Source organism: Panthera tigris, chromosome B2 (assembly GCF_018350195.1).
Source record: "Panthera tigris isolate Pti1 chromosome B2, P.tigris_Pti1_mat1.1, whole genome shotgun sequence".
NCBI lineage: Eukaryota > Metazoa > Chordata > Mammalia > Carnivora > Felidae > Panthera > Panthera tigris.
This window is the reverse complement of record NC_056664.1, coordinates 143,038,266-143,057,324: the sequence shown is the minus strand read 5'-3', so window position 1 is coordinate 143,057,324 and position 19,059 is coordinate 143,038,266. Positions and strand designations below refer to the sequence as shown.

The window sequence follows — 19,059 nt, the reverse complement described above, 5'->3', positions numbered from 1 at the left end:
AAACTAAATAAACCATACTCACTTTCCTTTCACACCGGGGAGATAGCAGGCTGTCCATTTCAAACCAGGGAAGGATGTTACAACTCGAAGACTGAGCATCTCTGGCTGAAGGTCTTCTGAACACACTCTGGCGTGGCCCCACCCCGCCTGACCCTCCTTCCCCCCCCCCACCCCCCCCCCCCCCCCTGGAGAGCCCCTGGTTGCAGCCTGGCGAGGAGAGAGCAGGCTGGTCCTGAGCACCAGTGTGTGGCTCCTAGTCAGCCCTTGTTGGGAGAGGCTGGGTCTACTGCGGTGGCGCCCACAGATGAGGTTTGCCCTCAGCAGAACGGTGACCACAGGGGCAGGGCTGAGGTACTTCTGTCCGCAGCCCTCTCTGCACCCCTTCCCTGCCCCACCATCAGAACTCATCCGTCCGGATGCTTCTCCCTGGGGACCCTGCCAAGTGCCGACAGCTAGTGAGATCGACAGCTCATTTGGGCCGGTTTGTTTCACAATGGCCTAACGTGCACATTCCCCATTCGCTCGTTCACTCATTCATTCATTCATTCAACCAACAGCAAATGCCTACCAAGTGGCTAGGTGGGGTTTTGTGGGACTTGAAGCATTGCCTCTCCATCTAAGGGGCTGCGAATTTAAAGAGGCCCCGTATGAGGCTAGCTCCCCATGGAATGAGGGCCGCTGTCAGAACACGGACCACCCCGAGTGGCAGAGAGTGGTAGCAGCCCTATGCCCGTGCCCGTGGCCACCGCGGCCATGTGGAGGACGGCCCGTGTGGCAGCCGGGGTCACCGCGCAGGGGTCCGGGGCTGGACAGAGGAGCCGGGGCCGCCTCGGGGGACCCACGTACCAGTAGTAGAACAGGAAGAGGAAGGTGGGCAGAGAGATGGCCAGCTGCAGCCACCGCCAGTGAGGGATGGCGTAGGCCACTCCCGAGAGCAGCACGAGCCCCACCGTGAAGGCCGCCTGGTAGAGGATCGCCACGGTTCGCCTGTGGCCCAAGCCCATGAATTCTGTGACTGAGACACGAGATGAGTCACTATTCTGGCTCCTTCCCTCCCCGGTGAGCCCCTGCGCCCGCCCCCCCCCCGTGCCCCCCTCCCCCCCCCCCCCCCGCTGCCTGCCTGACCCCAGGCTCCTTCCCAAGTCCTGTTGATCGAGGCTCCCGGAGACACCCCACCCTTCGTCCCAGCCTCTCTCGAGCTGGTCCTTTTTCAAACTCCCCCATTTGCCATCCGTACTGCCCGTCACGCACTCAGGATCCAGTCTGCCTGACACCTTCCGCCTCTCCTCCCCAGAGCTTGGCCCCGCGAGCTCCGGGCTGAGCTATGACATTTCCCTCGGCCCCAGGAGTGCTCACGGACTTAGTGAGGGACCCGGCACCACTCTGCGTGCCTGGGGTCTGTGGCAGCCACATGGGCAGTGGCGGCCCACGCACCCCTCCTCCTCGAGGGAGAGGGCCGAGGGCACACGCGGCAAATGAGTAAACCGTATGCCACGGGGGAGCGAAACGTTAACAGGTGGGAGGGGATCGGGACAGTCGAGGGTCAGGGGACGCAGCTTGCCAGAGGGCGGTGCCATGGGATGGACCTCAAGGGTGAAGTTCCAGGCAGAGGAGCTGAGGACGGGGATCTCCAGGGCAGGGGGCCGGGCGAGGCCGTGGGGGGCTCAGAGAAGGCTGGCTTGCATGGCATGAAACGCAGAGCCGGTCCCTTGAGGGGCAAACGCACTCCCACGTCTGCTGCTGAGCTGAGACTTGAGACCGACGTGGAGGCGAAGGGACAGTGTTGGCCCGGGGCCCAGTGGCAGCGGCGGAGGAAGAGACGGTGGGTCCGGGTGTGCTGTGAGGGTAACAGCAGGACCCCAAGGAGGCCGACACAGGAGTGGGGAAGCGGAGGCCGTGACCGACCGCAAGATGGCAGGTCTGAGCGGCTGGACAGACGGCACTTGACAGACTGGGGGCTGGGGTGGGGGTCGGCAGGTGTAACGGGTGTGGGGTTGGGGAGGACAACATCCTGGGTCCCGCCCTGTTGAGGGACGGGAGGATCGGGGAGAAGAGGAGGAGCCAACAAAGGAGGCCAATGAGCCACTGGCGGGGGACGGGGTGGCGAAGTGGGGGGGACGGGGGTGGGGGGTGTGACCCATAAGTGAGTGGGGAAAGCCTTCGGAGGAGGCTTGGCCCTCACCCCACCCAGATACCCGCTCGGGCATCTGTCATTCCCTCCAGCGTGTGAGCTCCTTGCAGGGAGGAAGGATGCCTCCTCTACCCTAGTGCCCCAGCCCTGCCCTAGTGACCACCCTGCAGCAACAGAACCAGGCAGGGCCGGGCACGGGGCAGGCATCGCTCCGAGCGCCACCTGTGTGGCTCATCCGCTCAGGGCACCGCCACCCCCCCCCCCATGAGGGCATCGAGGCCGGAGATTATGGAACTCGCCCAAGATTACACGACCCGTCAGTGTTGGGCAGCCGACGTGTGACCCCAAGTTCATCTTCTTAACCATGTGCCAAATAGCACATATTGAACATACACGTGGCCAATACATATGTCCCAAACCGATTAAACAAAACCATCTGCACACAGTTTCTAGGGGGAGAAACATGCTTTCTCTTGGTTAATGAACCATTTCCCAGAATTCCAAGACACAGGATAGCGTCTTCAGAGGCGGAAGGGCATCACTGTTTCTTTTCTGTTCTCTACAAATGAGCACAACTGTGGATTATCCTCACTGCTGTCTAAAGTGCCCACCTATGGGCTGAGGAAAGCATAGATGGCTCTTTTACACTACCTCCTTCCAAGAAAGTAATTTTCATTCTCTCTTCTTACCCTTCTGAGAAAAATTTGAAAGAAAAAAATGTAGAATTACAGTGGTTTACACCTCAATTTAAAAAAAAAAAATGTTTCTCTCTTCTCTTATCTCCTCTTTGTTTTCTCTCCTTATTTTCAAGTGGTTCAAACCAGTTGAGTTGTATTTCTTTTCAGGAGGTGCTGGTTCTTTCTTATTTAAAATGTTAAAATATTCTCTTACCTGACCCCCCTTCCTGCCCCTCCCCCTGCTGTAAACACGTCAACTGTGATCTTTTTCCAAATAGATGAGTTGATATGGAAAGATTGATCTATTTAAGTGGTTATTTAAGTGTCTCTCAGACAAAGGAAGGGAGGAAGGAAGGAAGGAAGGAAGGAAGGAAGGAAAGAAAGGGAGGGAGGGAGGGAGGGAGGGAAAGGGAAAAGAAAGGAAGGAGGGAAGTAGAGAGGGAAAGAAGGAGGAAAGAAAGAAGGGAGGGAGGAAAGAAGGGAGGGAGGGAGGGAAGGAAGGAAGGAAGGAAGGAAGGAAGGAAAGAAGGAAAGGAGGGAGAGAGGAAAAGCAAGAAGGAAGGAAGAAGGAAGGAAGGAGGCAGGCCATCCCCACATAGTGCCCCTGCCCCAGTCACACAATCACATACAACTAGAGTGACCACAATGTCTCCAGACCCTGCAAACCTGCCTTCTCCCCACAGACCCACCTCCATGTTTGGCCCCACCCCCTTCCTCTCGCCCACCCGACCTCTGTGGAAAGTCAGCCCCGAGGATACTTACTCAGGATGTAACCGGACGTCCAGCTGCCCTTGCTGACCAGCCCCTGTAGCAGGCGGAACAGCAGCAGGGACGTGTAGTCTGGCGCCACGGCCGTGAGGACGCCCAAGACGGCACTGGTGAGGGTGGTGGCCAGGAGACATAACTTGCGGCCGAACCTTCGGAGGCAGGGAGACAGGGACCTGAGGTGGGGCTGTTGGGTATTTGGGGTCAGGTGGGCACCACGGGGCAGCAAGTCCCAGTCGGGAGGCGCACGTCACTGCTCTCCGGAGGGGCTGTCCCCCTCAGGGCCCGACCTTGTCATCCTCAGGGAACAGCGGCCCCTCCGAGGTTCGTTAAGTCACACTGTAGCCAGGAATCCAGAATCCTGACGCTCTCAGCCATCTGGCATCTCAGCCCAAAGGGGGGCTCCCCCAGCGGCTCTGCGGGTCCCACACGGGTCCCCTCTCATTGCCTTTGTATCCGGCAGACTGTGTTATACAGGGTTTCGTGGGGTGCACCCCCACGCAAGTCTTATCAGCTGTGTCAACATTTCCGGGAAAACATTCAGTTCTCGTGGTGTAACTATTGAGGATTATTTCCCTTTCCTTTTTTCATGAACGAAATGGGCAAATTATTTGCTAACGCTTCATCCCAGTAGGGGGCTTTACTGACTCGTCTCTCAGACCTTGTCCCACATGCAAGGAAGTAAGGGACCAACCTCGGTGCGGTCACAGCCACGTGGTCCCCACCCCCAGAGGGCCCCAACCTGCTCCCTGCGTCCTAGACACCCACACGGCCCTTCATCCTGCTTCTCCTTGCCTCCTGACCTCAAACTCCTGCCCCCGCCCGGCGCACCTCCACACCAGCCCATAAATGCCCTTGTCCTTACTGAGATAGAAACTTCCCGTCCAACACTCACCCCTTCTCACCTCAGAACAACCAGACTTAATGGCATCCGTGTCCACCTCCCCGTCTTTTCTCCTGTGCCTCTGACCGAAGGCTGCGTCCCTGTCACTGGAGCCCAGCCCCCGCCCACTACCCCTCCGGTCCCCCCACCCCCCACCCCTGCACTCTGTGATGCGGTCGTCCCCATCCTGGACCCCTCATTTTCCCCCTGTCCTTCGCAGCCCACTGGCCTCAAAGAGCTGCCCCCCCACACAGACTCCGCTTTCTCCTCTCTCGCTCTTCTTTAGCCTTCCCGACACCGTCCCTGTCGCTGGCACTCGTGGGGCCACGTGCACAGGTGTTGAGTGCTCTTCCTCGTTGAGCAAGCCTTGTCTTGTGTTCTCCGGCTTTGCACCCACCCGCCGCCTGTCATTTCTTCCAAATCTCCTTTGCCACCACTCCTTCCCTATCAACCTGTTCACCTCTCTACACACTCTGCTAGCTGATCTCAAACACAGTTTACGGCGTTAAATACCAGTTCCTGCTGACAAAGCCCAAAGATTTATCTCGAGTGCGAAACTCTCTTCTGAGCGCAACTCGTGTATCCACTTGCCTCCTTGACATCTCTTCGGTGCCTCCCGGGCCACTGTTAGCACAGCTGTGATGTTAGCGCTGCGGGGACACAACTCGGGACGGCTTCCCACCCCCTCCCCCCACAGAGAGCTAGAGGGAAGTCGGCCTCTACCCGACTCAGGCCCGCCTCAAAAAATAGCCCCGCCCTCACCTCATCCACCTGCCTGACACATAAACCTTGGCTTTGTCCCCACCTTCTCTCGGGCCACCACCCCAACTACACAATCTGCGTGGAGCGTCGACCCCTGAAATCCACCCTAAGTCCCCAACCTTACTCCAGCTTGCTGCCCCACCTCGTCCAAAGCACTAGCTACCACGTCTTTTCCCCGTCAAGTTCCGTGGTAGATTTCAACTGGCCAGATTCTTCCATCACTGACCCCTCTGATCCACTCTCCACGCGGCCTTGCCGCTCCGTACAGGTGGATTGGCCTTCACGTACCTGTCTGCAATGTAGCCGACACCCAGAGAGCCCAGGAAGAAGCCCACGTTCACGCAGGACTGAAAGAGGTCCACCTTCCAAGAGTCATCACATACCAGGTTGAACTGCAGCAGGTCCACACCGCAGTCGGAGGGGCCGAAAACACAAGACCGCTTGTGAGTCAAACTACACCTTCCGCCTTCCCTCCGGACAAAGTAAACGTTTAACACAACGTGTGACATCCGAAGGCGTCTCGTGTCATCTTCTCTTACCGCGTAAGACAAATTCAAGGTTTCTGGCAAATCTCGGTTAATATCATTATGGACCTCATATCTTTGCTTTACCCTCACTATATATTAGTTAAAGAAGCTACCGTCCAGTGCTTTGACACTGATAGTCGATTATCAAAATACAACAGGTCTTTTGGCCAACAGGTAAGTTTTCTAGAAAGAAGTACAGCAAAGTAATTTCCTCAAGACGGAAGTGTAGCAAAATAAACAGAACATGTTTTCCAAAATTGGTCAAAAGCCCTCAATTAAGTGCCTGTTAACTATACATTTCGTTATGTCAAGTCCACCAGTAATTGTATAGATTCTGTTGTGACTGATGTTGCCGTGTGAACAGGAAGGGCTGAGCGAGGACACGATTGCAGGAAGGCGGGCTTAGTGGGAGCAGCATGGGTATTAGTGTCCTGGGGGGGGCGGGGGGCAGGGGAGCTGGAGACTCGGAGGGACCGGAGGGACCGACATGCCAAGAACCAGAGAGGGGAGGGACTGAGCAGGAGGGAGGCAGAGGCAAAGGCGGGACAGAACTGTCTGATGAAGGGCCTTATTGTGTTATAGGGGACGTCCCACCCTAGAGAGCACATGCCTGGGCACCGGACGGGCGTGATGAGGAGACATTGCCACTCCCTCTTTGGGGCTCAGAGAAAGTAGATGTAAGTATGGAGCTCCGCAGCCGGGCCTTGGCGCCCTCCCCGGTCCTGGTGCAGCCCTAACTAGGCGGCGTCTAGGGGCACATCCCTCCTTTCTCCCAATCTCTGTGCCGCTCTAGCTACTTTGGATTCACGGCCCCACCCTACCAGACAACACTGTGGGATGTGACAGCAGGAAAAGCACTTAGCCACTTTGGGCCTCAGTTTCCCAGTCTGAAACGGATGCGTTGAGCTGATCCTGTCCCACCCACAGAGCTACGCAAGCACTGAGGGGGAAACGTGAAAATGGCTTTGGTAAATAAAAAACCCTTTAACTCTTAGAAGGTTTTCTTCCATGTTTTTCATTTTGAGATTGGGAGAGACAGTGTGCAAGCAGGGAGAGGGGCAGAGAGAGAGGGAGAGAGAGAATCCCAAGCAGGCTCCGTGCCAACAGCACGGAGCCCGATGTGGGGCTTGAACTCACAAACCGTGAGATCATGGCCTGAGCCGAAACCGAGAGTCGGACGCTTAACCGACTGAGCCACCCCGGCGTCCCAACATACCACCTGACTTTCAGAAACTCATAATGAGCCTGTCCTGTCACCTGCTATTTAGGCCCAGACCCGTCGGTCCGCTCCCGTGGTGGCTCAGCCCTGGGAGGACAAGATACCTCCCGGCACCTCTGAAGTTCCCCGTCCCGACCGGGATGTTCGTTCCCCTCAGCTGCACACCCTCCTCACCCAGCTCCCCCCGCGGTTCTTTGGTTTTCCCTGGCTGCCCCGGGCCCCGCCGTCAGAAGGCAGAGGGACGGACGGCTCTGGAGTGTTATCTGGCTGCCCCAGGCTCTGTATCTCCAATTGTCCAACGGTCTTTTTGTAGCCTTCCCCCCACGCTGTCCAAGACCACATTCGGTGTCTACGAGACTGCACCGAAGCCGCAGGGCCCTGTTTTTTGTCTTTTGTTCTAATCTTCGCCATGAGCGAGTCTGTAAGACGTCCCTGCCATGCTTCCTGAAATGCCCTGGATGACATCTTGCCCTTGGACTGTGCACAAGCTGGGGGCTCACAGGGCCAGTGGGAGGGACCCCCGCTTTACCTGCTACCACTGCGTCCTGCTGAGACCTCTGCCCTGCCACCGCCCCTCCCACTATGCTGAGAATCTGTGTCTAGAGTCACCTGTCATGCCCCGTGCCCCCCAAACTCACACCCAACCACTGCCCTCTAGTACATGTGTGCACACCAGGAGGGCAGGCCCAGCCCTCGGAAAAGCCCAGGGCTGTGTTGAGCCCCAGGGGGGCGCCGGATGGGCCTCTGAGTCCAGTCACGGCTCCTGCTGGGCCTGCTGTGTTGGGCAGCCTAGAAAGCAGTGGGCAGTGCTGTCCAAGCTCGTCCGATCACAGGAGTCCCCCAGGGTCCTTGTCCGAGTACAGAGTGCTGTGGGTCCTGTCTCGGCAGATCACAGACCAGAAGCCAGGAGACCTCGGGGACCAGGCGAGTTTGGAAACTATGATGTAACTTTAGGTCCCATGACCTCGGGCTGAGGCCTTTCTGTCGCTCCTGCCCACAGGCAGGGGAGGACAGGGCTTCCCAGCCTGGAGTGGGGCCCCCCAACCCAGTGTGGGGCTGCAGCCGACAGGGCCACCCCACCCCCCCCACAGGGGAGGGGAAAAAGTCGGTAAACAGCACATTCCTTCCCCAGGCGGAGCCCAGCCGCTGTCTCCGGCTTGGAGGGGAAGTGAGGCTGGGTGTTCAAACAAGCTGGCTCAGCGCCTCCCTCGAGCAAGTTCCAATGTCCAAGGCAAGGCTGAGTTAAAGATTATTTTTGCAGAAATAAATCCCCGAGGTGAATCCCCCAAGAACAAGCTTCAGTTTAGGATGAGGAGTGGAGGCAAAGGGCTTTGAAGCAATCGTGGGGGGGAGGGTGAGAGGAGACGGCATCACTTCCAGGGGCCGGATCCTCCGGCCCTCCCACCTCAGAGCCCCTGCACCTAATCACATGGGTTTTCTCAGCAGAAGCCCACCGGCCCCTCGGCCCTCGGACTCCGCAGGGCCCCAAATGCACTCTGTACCCGACAGCCACCTCCTCCCCGCTCCCCCTGAGCACAAGGGTTCCAGGAGCCCCTCAATTCCTGCCAGGGCTTAGATCTAGGGTCCTGTGGAAGCAGACCCCTACTGCCACGCACAGGGAGGCCCCCCCGCCCCCCCGCGGCTCTGGAACCTTCTGAGTCCTCCTGCGTTGGAGTCCTCCCTTGTCCGCTCCTCCCCTCTGTGTCTGCCACCCCCACCTCCCAAACCGCTCCTTATCCCGTGGTCCAGGCTCAGATTCAGTAGCCCCCCTCGCCCACCCCCCAAGAACCCTCAGGTGAGCTGGGGTCCCTCCCCCCCCCCCCCCCCCCCCCGCCAGCCTAGGCCAGGCCTGTGTCTCTTCAGGGCCACTCTAACTTTTGTTCCTGCAACAACCATGTTGGCTGACCCTTCCACCGGGGCTCATTTCTGGGCCACCTGAGCCCTCCTGACCTCTGGGGACGCCTCCAGGCCGTTCCCAAGGTTCAGCTAGAACTAAACCGCCTTGCTCCTCTGCCTAAACAAGACCAAATTTCCTCATTTGTTGCCACGTTTAGGAAGAAAACAACAACGACGACAACACAGGGTGCCCGCTTGAATTCGGATTTCAGATAAACAACACACATATATGTATATTTTTTAATATGGGCACCGCCCACACAATATTTGTATTCCCTGCTTCAGTATCAAATATGCACAACATCTGAGACATAATTATCTTTTAAAAAGCGTTGGTCATTTATCTGAAATTCACATTTAATTCGGTGTCCTGTGTTTTATCTGGCGACCTTTCCTTTCGGGAGGACAGTGTAACGGTTCATTGTCCCCAGCGTGGCACGACCTCCCGCTCCCCTGAGCCTGGGCCCGCGCTCCCCCTCCCTGTCCTGTTTCCTCTCCTTGCCGCTCAGGATACACCCGAGGCTCCAATCAAATGCCACCTCCCTCCAGAAGGCACCCGTGATAAGTTCGGTGGCTCGGGGACGCCTCCTTGGAGCCCGCTGCCCCCTGTGTGCCTGCCCACACGTGGTCCCGGGCACAGGCCTTGTTCTCCCCGCCTCCCTCACTGCCCTGGAGATGCCAGGCTCCTGGAGAGAAGCGCCCAGCTTTCTCCCTGTCTCCATCCCCGCACCACGGCAGTGCTGGAACGGAGCAAAGGCTCAGCCACGTTTACTGAGTGAACAGATGGGGGAGTAAATAGATGGCGGGCCGACTGCTTCTGCCCGTTTACTAGTGGAGTGGCTCTCAGTCACGGAGAACAAATACTTCTCTGTCTTGGTATGCTTCTAGACTCCCAGCCAGAGCGCTGGGCAGTTCGGTGTCCCTGGGAGGGGAGGTGCCTCGCTGGTCGTCTGTCATTGAAGGGTGCCTTGGAACCCTTGGAAACCCATCGCTTTCAAAAGCATGCATGAAGGGAAAAAACCTGGTAGCTTTTTACTAAAATATCCTCAAGGCACAACACAGAAAGAACCCCCCGAACTAGGCGAGCAGGGCGCTTCGACACCACCACCGCATCCTGTGAGGCCACCTCGTGCAGCTCAGCTCAGGTCTGTCAGCGGTTACGCCAGCCTCAGCTGAACTTCCGGCCCCTGTGGGTCACGGCCGTCCCGGGTCTACTGATGAGGAAGCTGAGGCTCAGAGACGCCGAGTAACCCACGCAGTGACGCCCAGCTCATCTGGAACATGGCCGGGATTGCAACAGTCTGACTCCAAAGCCGGGGAGGCCTCCCCAGCTCCCCAGCCACGTTCGGCCCCCACAGGCGCGTGCTTCCTGAGTGGAGGAAGGGGGAGCCCACTAATTCTAACGGTAGGGAAGCCCCACCCCAAGCGAATTCGGCAGGCTCTTGGAGGAAGAGGCCGGTGGGGCAGAAAGAAGAGAAACCCGTCTCTCCCCGCAGACCCGTATTCAAACGATCTGGCTCAGCCCGGCTTGCTCTGACCTTCAGTCTCCTTCACCATCACCCAGGGTCTGCGGAGGGCTACGCAAGGGAAGCGTGCAAAGTGCCCAGGACGGAACTGGACACGTTCTAAGTGCTCAGTGAATCGAACTCTCCTCCCTGCTTCCCCCGTGTCCCTAAAACCCAGCTGGCCCCCGAAACACAGGGCCAGCTCTCACCTCGGTCACGATGGACGAGCCGGGCGTTTCGTACACCCAGCCGTGCCGACAGGGGCCCAGCGGCAGGTGGCTCCTGTTGGCCGCCAGGCCGGCCAGGGGGTCCGCGCAGCTGAGGGCGCTCTGGTTCCAGTCCACCTCGTAGCGGCGGCACTGGTGAGGGGACGCCTCGCCCGCGGCCCCCGGGCCCGGCGCTGTGTAGTTCAGCTCTTCTGCCAGGCTCCAGCCGCATCTCCGGCTCAGCTCGGCCACCCCGGGGCTCAGGCAGCGGTGATCCGGGGTGAAGGCCAGGAAGACGATGCCCACGTAGATGGGGGCAAAGGCAGCTGACAGCAGGCATAGGGTCAGGAAGACTTGCTTCTGGAACCAGCCGAACTCCCCAACCTGCTCCAGAATGTCATCCACAGTGGGCATGACTGGACCAGCACCCTCATCACTTTGGCCAAACTGCCTCGGCCGCGGTAGCCAAGGTCAATGTTTCGTGTGGGCTTCTCTGCAATGGGCTGGTTTGAAATCAAGTTGCTGTCCAAGCATGCTCTACCTGGAAGCCAACCAACTGGAAATAATCTTTCACCCCGTGGTGCGGGTGTCCGGCAAGGGTGAAAGGCAGGAGGGTGAGTGTCCAAATGGCTTGGCCAGGAAGCAAGGCCACGAGGCTGGGGTTCTAATTCTCTTGGCATTAGAGGAAAAAAACTAGAGCCTGCCAGGTAACCCCCCCTCCCCACCCCAGAGTGGTCTCTTTAGGGCTCTTCCAGAGAGATTATTTTAAAACTTCTTTTTATAATTCAGATAAACCAAAGGTATCACAGCTTCAGGTGCTGTGTGATCCAGCACTCACACTCCTTTCACCTAGCTGGCCTGGCCCCAAGCATGGCTCGGCTGAGCACTGCGTCCTATTTGTCCCCAAGGGCCCTGCAGGCCGGCATCTCGTGGAAAAGGGAGCCATGAATGAGCTTCAGACTCAGCAATGACAAAAGCATCAGCCTTCAATTCGGGGCTCTGAATTGTTACCAGGTCGTGACAGCCTTCAAGGTCAACGCTACAACTCTCCTCACGGCACAGCTAGGAAAACAGAGGTTTGGGGAGCCAACGGCAACCTCCCGAGTTCCCACTGTCCTTGAACTTGAGTCTTGTTCTGCTCCAGAGCAACATCCCGAATTTATTAGCCTGCCCTTAGTTCACCAACTCCTCTGTCAGTTTGCTTTTTGCATTCAACAAATATTCACCAAGTCCTTATACGTCTCAGTCGGTGCTGGGCTCTGGGACACAGAGATGGGGCAGCTTCTAACTCCAAACAGCATACCGTTCGGGGGGATAGATTCACAGAGGGTCAGCTCAAGCAGAGGGCACTAGGGGAGCCCCCAAAACTGGCTTCTCAGCCAGCCGTGAACCTTATGGCCAGTAGGTTGATACGACGGGGGGGGGGGGGGGGGGGGGGGGTGAGGGTGGGGAGCAGGAAGTGATGAAAGGCAGAAAGGGTGTGGCAGGCCGGGATGGGAAGGTGACCCCCAAAGACCCTGCCTCCTGGCACGCGCACCTTGGAGTAGGCACGGGACCTGAGACTGGCCTGTCCCCACGGAACGCAGCAAATGTGGCGATGCCACTCCCAGGACTCCATCGAGTGCGGTTTCACAGCCGCCTGGCCCGGCGTCCCTCATCCCACTGCTGGCTTTGATGAAGCAGGTGGCCCTGCGGGGGAGTCCACAAAGCAAGGAGAGGAGACGCCACAGGCTGACGGGGACCCTCAGGCCCGCAGCTGCAGGAACCACGTGGGCTGAGGCCCATCTTGCCCCAGACCCGCAGAGGGTCCCCCCAGAAGCCGGGAGACGAGTATGCGGCCTTATCCAGCTAGGGTTGTGGTCGTGTGGCTCCACAGGAACAGACAAGGAGAAATGGCTCCTGGGAGACAAGGAGGGAATGTTCCTGGGAGCAGCAGGGCCTCGAAAGCCCTGCCAGCCCACGTGCAGTGCTGCTCGCACGGCCTGGGGCTGGCTAACCGCACTCCACACTCGCCCCTCTGGGGCCCTGCGTGCCGGGCTGACCTCTGAGGCCAGGCTCAAGCAGCAGCTCCCTCAGCCCGTCTGCCTGGCCTGCGTGCCAGCCCCAGGGCTGCTCTGGGGGCAGGGGCGGGGGTGGGGGGGGCAGCCTGTGGTGGCCGGGCCCCCCCAGGCCCTCATCTTGGCCCCCTCGCCCTCCTCAGGGGAACAGGCCAACCAGACCTTTAAAAGCCTGGGGCACACGGACCGACCAGGGTGGTGAGAGAGCCAAGCTCCCCAAACAAACCCACTTCCCTATCTCCCCGCCCCAACACAGGCAGTTTCCCAGCACCCCATGGGACTCCACCCAGCACCATCACCTGCCCAGGGCGGGCTCCCAGCTGCTCGGTTGTAAAACAACCTGACACGCAGGGAACGGGGTCAGGGGGCTGTCTGGGCGCAGGGTGGGACCCCAGGAGTCCCAGCCAGAACTGCTGACGGAGGACAGCGAAATGCTACCAGACAGGAAACGCCTCCCCCACCCCCCCATGTCAGCCTTGGGAGGGCACAGACATCCAGGGCGGGTCCCTGCATTTGCACACGGGAGAGGCCCTTTTGTTTCTGGGACTCTCCTCTCTCTGCTCCACGGGCACTGGGCGCTGGCTGGTTTGGTAAAATATGGCCCCCCTCCCGGGGGTTGTAGCTCTTGAACCCCCGGCCCCCCGCCCCGCCCCGCTGCCAGAGGGCTGAGTGCTCACTGGAAGGGCAGGAAGGAAGAAGGCCAGAGACAAACGTCCCCCAAAGGCAGGACAGTCACACACTCCAAGCTGAAAGCAGTCCTTTCTGGCGGCGTGAGATCGTAGGACATGTGTCCGGGGCTCTGCCCCCCGGTTCCTGGCACAGAGCTCCTGAAACCCTTGTAATTTCCTGGGTGGTAGGAGTGACCTTTGTTCTGATGAGGGGACTCTGGAGGGCTCCCGGTCACGGGAAAGGCCAAGCCATGATCAGAAGCTTGGCACTTTCGGCCCAACCCGCATTCTCTCGAGAAGGGAGAAGGGCTGAAAATGGAGTTCATGATCCATCGAGCCTACACGAGGAAGCCCCTGTGACAATCCCAAAAGAATGGGGTTTGGAGAGCTTCCTGGCTGGTGAACACACCCACCTCAGGGGGGATCACACACCCCAGCTCCACGGGGACAGAAGCTCCCTATGCCTGGGACCCTCCCAGACCTGGGACCCTCCCAGACCTCGCCCCATGTACGTCTTCATCTGGCTGCTCGTCTGTGTCCTTTAGTAAACTGGTAAAAACAGGAGTGTTTCCCGGAGTGCTGTGAGCTGCTCGAGCAAATCAATTGGATCCAAAGGGGAAGAGGTCATGGAAGTCCCCTGACTTTGTAGCCAGGTCGGACAGAACTATGGGTAACCTGGGGACCTACTACTTGCCGTTGGCATCTGAAGTGGGGGGCAGTCTTACGGGACTGAGCCCCTAGCTGGGGTCGGAGGGGGGGTTCTGATGCTACCTACAGGTGGACCACGTCAGAATTGAGTTCAATTATAGGACTCCCCGGCTGGTGCTCCAAAGAATTGCTTGGCGTGGGGCAAAGCCCCCACATCTGGTGACCAGAAGTGAAATGTTCTGGGTGAGCAGCAAGGGAGATACACAGAAGGGAGAGCTGGGTTTTCCCCACCACACGGGAGGAAAACAAGTGGCTTTTTCTAACACAAGCGTGCTGGCCCCAAACGTCCTGGGTGCCCTCTACCTCTACCTGGGAAGCAGCCAGGGAGCAAAGGTCCTGCTTTCGACACATCCTGGGGAGAAAGCAAGGCCCCTCCCTGCCCCCAATTCCCCAGGGGGCCGTGGGGAGGCTGGGGGTGGGAAGGCAGCCAGCCAGACCTCACGCCCCCTGCTCTTTTCTTGCTGGAGAAAGCAATCTCCCTGGCTCTGGGCAAAGGCTTCCCTCCCCACTCCCCAGCGGGCTGGCGCTCACTCTTTCTTTTGCTCAGACAGGCCACTCTGTTCCTATCGCCCAATCCCTGCTTCAGGTGCAAGGACCGGGCACCTCGGGTCATCAGAATTGCAAAGAGGAGAAGCGACAGAGTATTGTGGCCAACTGCCCCCCCCATCCCCGCCACCATGGGCGCCCCTCCTCCAGCTGCACTCAGGCCTCCTCACCAGCCCTGGGGTTGCTGTCTCCCTCTGTGTGCCGTCAGGAGACCACCGTGGTGGAGGCAGACCTCTCCTCACAGACCTCAACCCCAGCACCGCCTCCAAAACGGCACCTTCTTTTAAGGTCCTTAAGGGGCGGTTTTAAATTGCACTGAGGAGCGTGGAAACCACCAGAAAAGAGGACCCAGCGTGGGAGCCACAGCGAGGCTCCACTCGGTCATCAAAGGTGCTGCCTTCCTTGAGGACCCAGGCTGTTCTCCACACCATGGTCTCCTCCCCGATGTCGGGGCCTCTCTGATGACTCCGTTTGCCCTACACCAAAGCTCCTGACAAGGAAGGCCACTGGGCAGGCCTCTTCCCCCAGAGCCCGGCCAGAGGACAAGACAGGGGCCTTCTGTCTCCACCCCCCACCCCCGGCACTGGGACCAACCAGACCCAGTGACCTGTGTCTGCCCAGCTTGCCCAGGACAATCTTCTTGTCCCCATCCGTTCCAACAGACACATGACATGGAAGCTATGCATTAAATTCCTCCCTACCTTCCCGGCCTCCAGAGCTCAGAAGGCCGAGGGCGCACAGACGTCACCACCGGGGCTAGAGGTCCCCAGGAGCAGGGGCTGGTCAGGCACACGGGACAGTGGCCAGGAGCCGAGGGCATCACCTGGGCCCTATTCTCAGTTCTGGATGCCAGAGCCAAGTCTCAGGCAGCCTGCTTCCACGTCCTCGAGGTATCATTGTCAAAGCCGGCTCAGCTCTCAATGACCCACCCGCCCCGTCCCCACAAAGGAACCCACGAAACCACCTGTGGTTCATTCAAAACCGTTGGCCAGTCATCCTTCGATGGGCATGGAGGCAACGACAGGTCACGGTGGGGCAGCCTAGACGAGGCTCCTCAGCCTCCGCACACAGCCATGGGTCACTCTCGCTGTGTCTGATGACCACCTGGCCCCTCTGAGAGCGACTGGGCCTCTGCTCCCCGGACTCGTGTCTCAGGGCTGCCGGAACAAAGTAGCACGGACGGTCTGGGAGGCTGAAGTCGCAGACATTTATTGTCTCGTGGTTCTGGAAGCCGGAACTCCAAAACCAAGGGGCGGGCAGGGAGGGAAGGCGTCTCTCCTCAGCTTGCAGACGTCCGTCTCCTCCCTGTGTCTTCACATCACGAATTTCCCCTGTTCATAAGGACACCAGTCACAGTGGACTAGGGCCCACCCCCTGACCTCGCTTGAACTTGATCATGTCTATAAAGATCCAGTCTCTGAATAAGGTCACATTCTGGGGTGCTAGGGGTGAGCGCTCCAACACGGGTTTTGGGGGACACAATTCGACCCTTGATCATCTCAACACGCCAGCGCTCACGCGTGGAGAGTAACGGGCAACGGGTCAGAAGCGCCACGCCAATGGCCGCAGAACCCGGTCACTGTCAGCTTCCTGGGGAATCGGACCCGATGTGGGGAGCAGTGTTGGGGGGCACAAATGGCTGGGGCCGGACCATGGGGAGGGCACAGGGGGCTTCCCTGGGGAGGGCAGGTTCTGAAGTAGCGTGCACCCGTCTCTTGGGCCCTCACCATTCTTGTACAGAGAACACCACACCCGTTCCGTGCGACCCTCAGGACAACCGTGCGCCACGGTGACAGCACTTCCCAGGGGATGGGCCTCCGGCCACCAGGCTCCCCAAGGGGACACAGGCCAACATGTGGAAAGCACTTCATACTGTACCTTCTTGGGAGACCCACCAGCCACATTTTTTTATTGTGATCTGAGCCAGATCTCAGAGAGGTCTCACGGCAAGGAAGCCTGTCTTCTCGGCATCCTCCTGACCTACTTGGGCACAGACCCTTTCCAGTTTCCGTAGCACATCGACCAAATCAGACGGGACAAGTGTTCCAAGGGGCATCCTTTGGGAAACGCCACTCTACGGCAAGACTTTCTAGTTTAAGTATGATTCTGTTCAACCTGAGGTCCGTCCCCCATGCTTTCCCGAAAAGGAGTCCTAAAACCGCGACACGGGGCAGAGCAGAACAGGCATCCTCCAGTGGAGGGGGGCGACCGAGGGGCGTCAGACCCCGAGGCGAGGAGGGCAACCTCACGAGTCAAGGACATGAAACCGCAAAGATTGAGGAACTTTCTGGGCTGAAGTGAAACTGAAAGACAGTGAGGTACAACACAGGATTCAGAATGGGGTCCTTTGCCTAAAAAGGGCATTGCCGTGACCAGCGGGGACACCCGAGCAGGATCTGAGGCTTAGCTGGTAGGAATGGGCCCAACACCGTGTTGTCGGTGGATGCATCGTGCTCCCGCGGGATGACAACCTGAAGTGTCCAGAGAAGGTGAGGCGTCAGGGAGGCAGCTCACTCCCAAGCGGTTCAAGAAAGTTCCTTGTCCTGTTGGTTCAAAATCTCCGTCTGTTCTGATTATCTCAAAATTAAAAAAAAAAGAAACAGAAGCCTGAAGCCGAAGGTCACAAGGTTGGTCTGGGACCTGGCCCTCTGCTCCTTCCAGGGTGCCTTCTGGGGCGCTGCACCCCGTCGTGTGGCTCTCCAGCTCCCCACTCTGTCTCCTGGGACAGTGCCGAGAGTGGCCGTCAGGTCTCCCCAACCTGGCCGCGAGCCCATCCGGGGGCTCCGCGGTCTCGCCCCGTCCAGGGGGAATGACGGACGGGCCATTTGTGCAATCTCGTTTTCCTCTGACGCTGTATCAAAATAACATTAGAGGTAATTTTTACGGAATTTGATTTGCAACCTGGTCAAAACACAAAACGGAACAAGAGGTGAAGAAATGGGAGTGGACGTTCACAAGCCTAACTTTGGTCCGTCCCCCTCTCTTTAAGAACACAGGGTGTTTCCCCCAGGACTCCCTCCTTCCGGGCTGGCAGCCTGAGGCCTTCCAGGGTCTGGGCCTCAGCCCGTCTTCGTTCCTTTCTCCCACCAACGCGGGCCCTTCCGCAGCACACGCTCCTTACTGTGTCGTCCACTTGACATCTTGAATCACAGGCCTGCTTCAGCCTCGCCTCTGCCATCCGCCCGATCACCGTCCCTCGGCCTGCGTGACGGGGACACGGCGGCCAGCCCAGCACCCACAGTGGCCCCCCCGACGCTTCCTGTGGGGAGGGGACCATGCGCTCAGTCCGCTCTCCCGGGCCGCACGGCAAGGCTAGCCCGAGGGCGAGGCTCACCCCAACTCAGTGAAGCACACTTGGAGAAATAAGGTGTGTGAAGGCACCTGAGTCGTGGGGGAGGGGGATTTATTTAAATTGAACCTCATCCGTAACACGCGCCCCCGACACGCTCCCTCCCCCCTTGTGACTGTAGGACCTGCACGCCCATCGGTTCTGTGACTCACACAAAGGATCAGGCTCCCCAAAGTACGGTTTTGTTATTTTCTTATTCTGTTTCACTTTATTTTATTTCAGTATTTTTACCAACAGCAAAAACAGTCTTACCTTTAGGTGGAATTTTGCATTTATATTAAAAATCTTGTGTGCCGGGGACCTGGGCGGCTCAGTCAGTTAAGCGTCCGACTTTGGCTCAGGCCATGATCTCTTGGTTCGTGGGTTCGAGCCCCACCTCAGGCTCTGCGCTGACAGCTTGGAGCCTGGAGCCTGCTTCAGATTCCAGGTCTCCCTCTCTCTCTACCCCTCCCCTGCTCGTGCTCTCTCAAAAATAAATGTTAAAAAAAAAAAAAATTCTTATGTGCCAATTAGGAATTTCAAACATTTTTTTTTTAAGTTTATTTATTTTGAGGGGGGGGGGGGGGAGAGAGAATCCCAAGCAGACCCCGAGCTGTCGGCACTGAGTCCGACACGGGGCTTGAACTCACGAACTGTGAGATCTCGACCTGAGCCAAAATTTAGAGTCTGACACTCAACTGAACGAGTCACCCAGGTGCCCCCCTGCCCGCCCCCCACCAGAGTACTGTTTTAAACGCCCAGGTGGAGTCAGCCTTCCTGCGGGGTCGTCGTGTGCGCCGTATGACCTCAGTGGTTGGCGGAGGAGGGCTGGTTTCAACTGTTTTTAAACGTTCCGAGTAAGAACAGACTTGTAGACACGGATTTTCCTCGACACAAGGTTTGCCTACATCGTGCTCATCCCCCACTTACTCCACTTCTCTGCCATCCTTGGACAGTCTCCAAAGGGCACAGAAAAGTTGGCTGAAAGGACACTGAGTATCAGCGCTGTACTCTTATCAATAAAGTCACTTCTGAAGACATCATAGTTCCTATCTGCCATCAGAGCGCGTTTTCCCGCAACTACGTGCCACGGCAAGGACGGGGACTGTCTTCCGAGCCCAGGGCTAGCTCTAGTCCAGGTTCCTAAGGGTCAGAGCGAATGCCCTCACACACACGGGGCC

The 19,059-nt window shown here is 58.3% G+C and overlaps 1 protein-coding gene across 2 annotated transcripts in view; it reads right to left on the bottom strand.

Annotated features, from left to right (window-relative positions):
* Positions 1-11,304, bottom strand: part of SLC22A1 (solute carrier family 22 member 1) — a 30,010-nt gene extending 18,706 nt beyond the window's left edge. For both annotated transcript variants that reach the window (XM_042987465.1, XM_042987466.1), the window contains exons 1-4: positions 10,575-11,304; positions 5,507-5,610; positions 3,571-3,725; positions 847-1,015 (exon numbers count right to left, since the gene is read on the bottom strand). In XM_042987465.1, coding sequence (XP_042843399.1) covers positions 847-1,015; positions 3,571-3,725; positions 5,507-5,610; positions 10,575-10,985 — 839 coding nt within the window. In that variant the 5' untranslated portion in view covers positions 10,986-11,304. The remainder of the gene's footprint in view (positions 1-846; positions 1,016-3,570; positions 3,726-5,506; positions 5,611-10,574) is intronic.
* Positions 11,305-19,059: the final 7,755 nt, after the last annotated feature.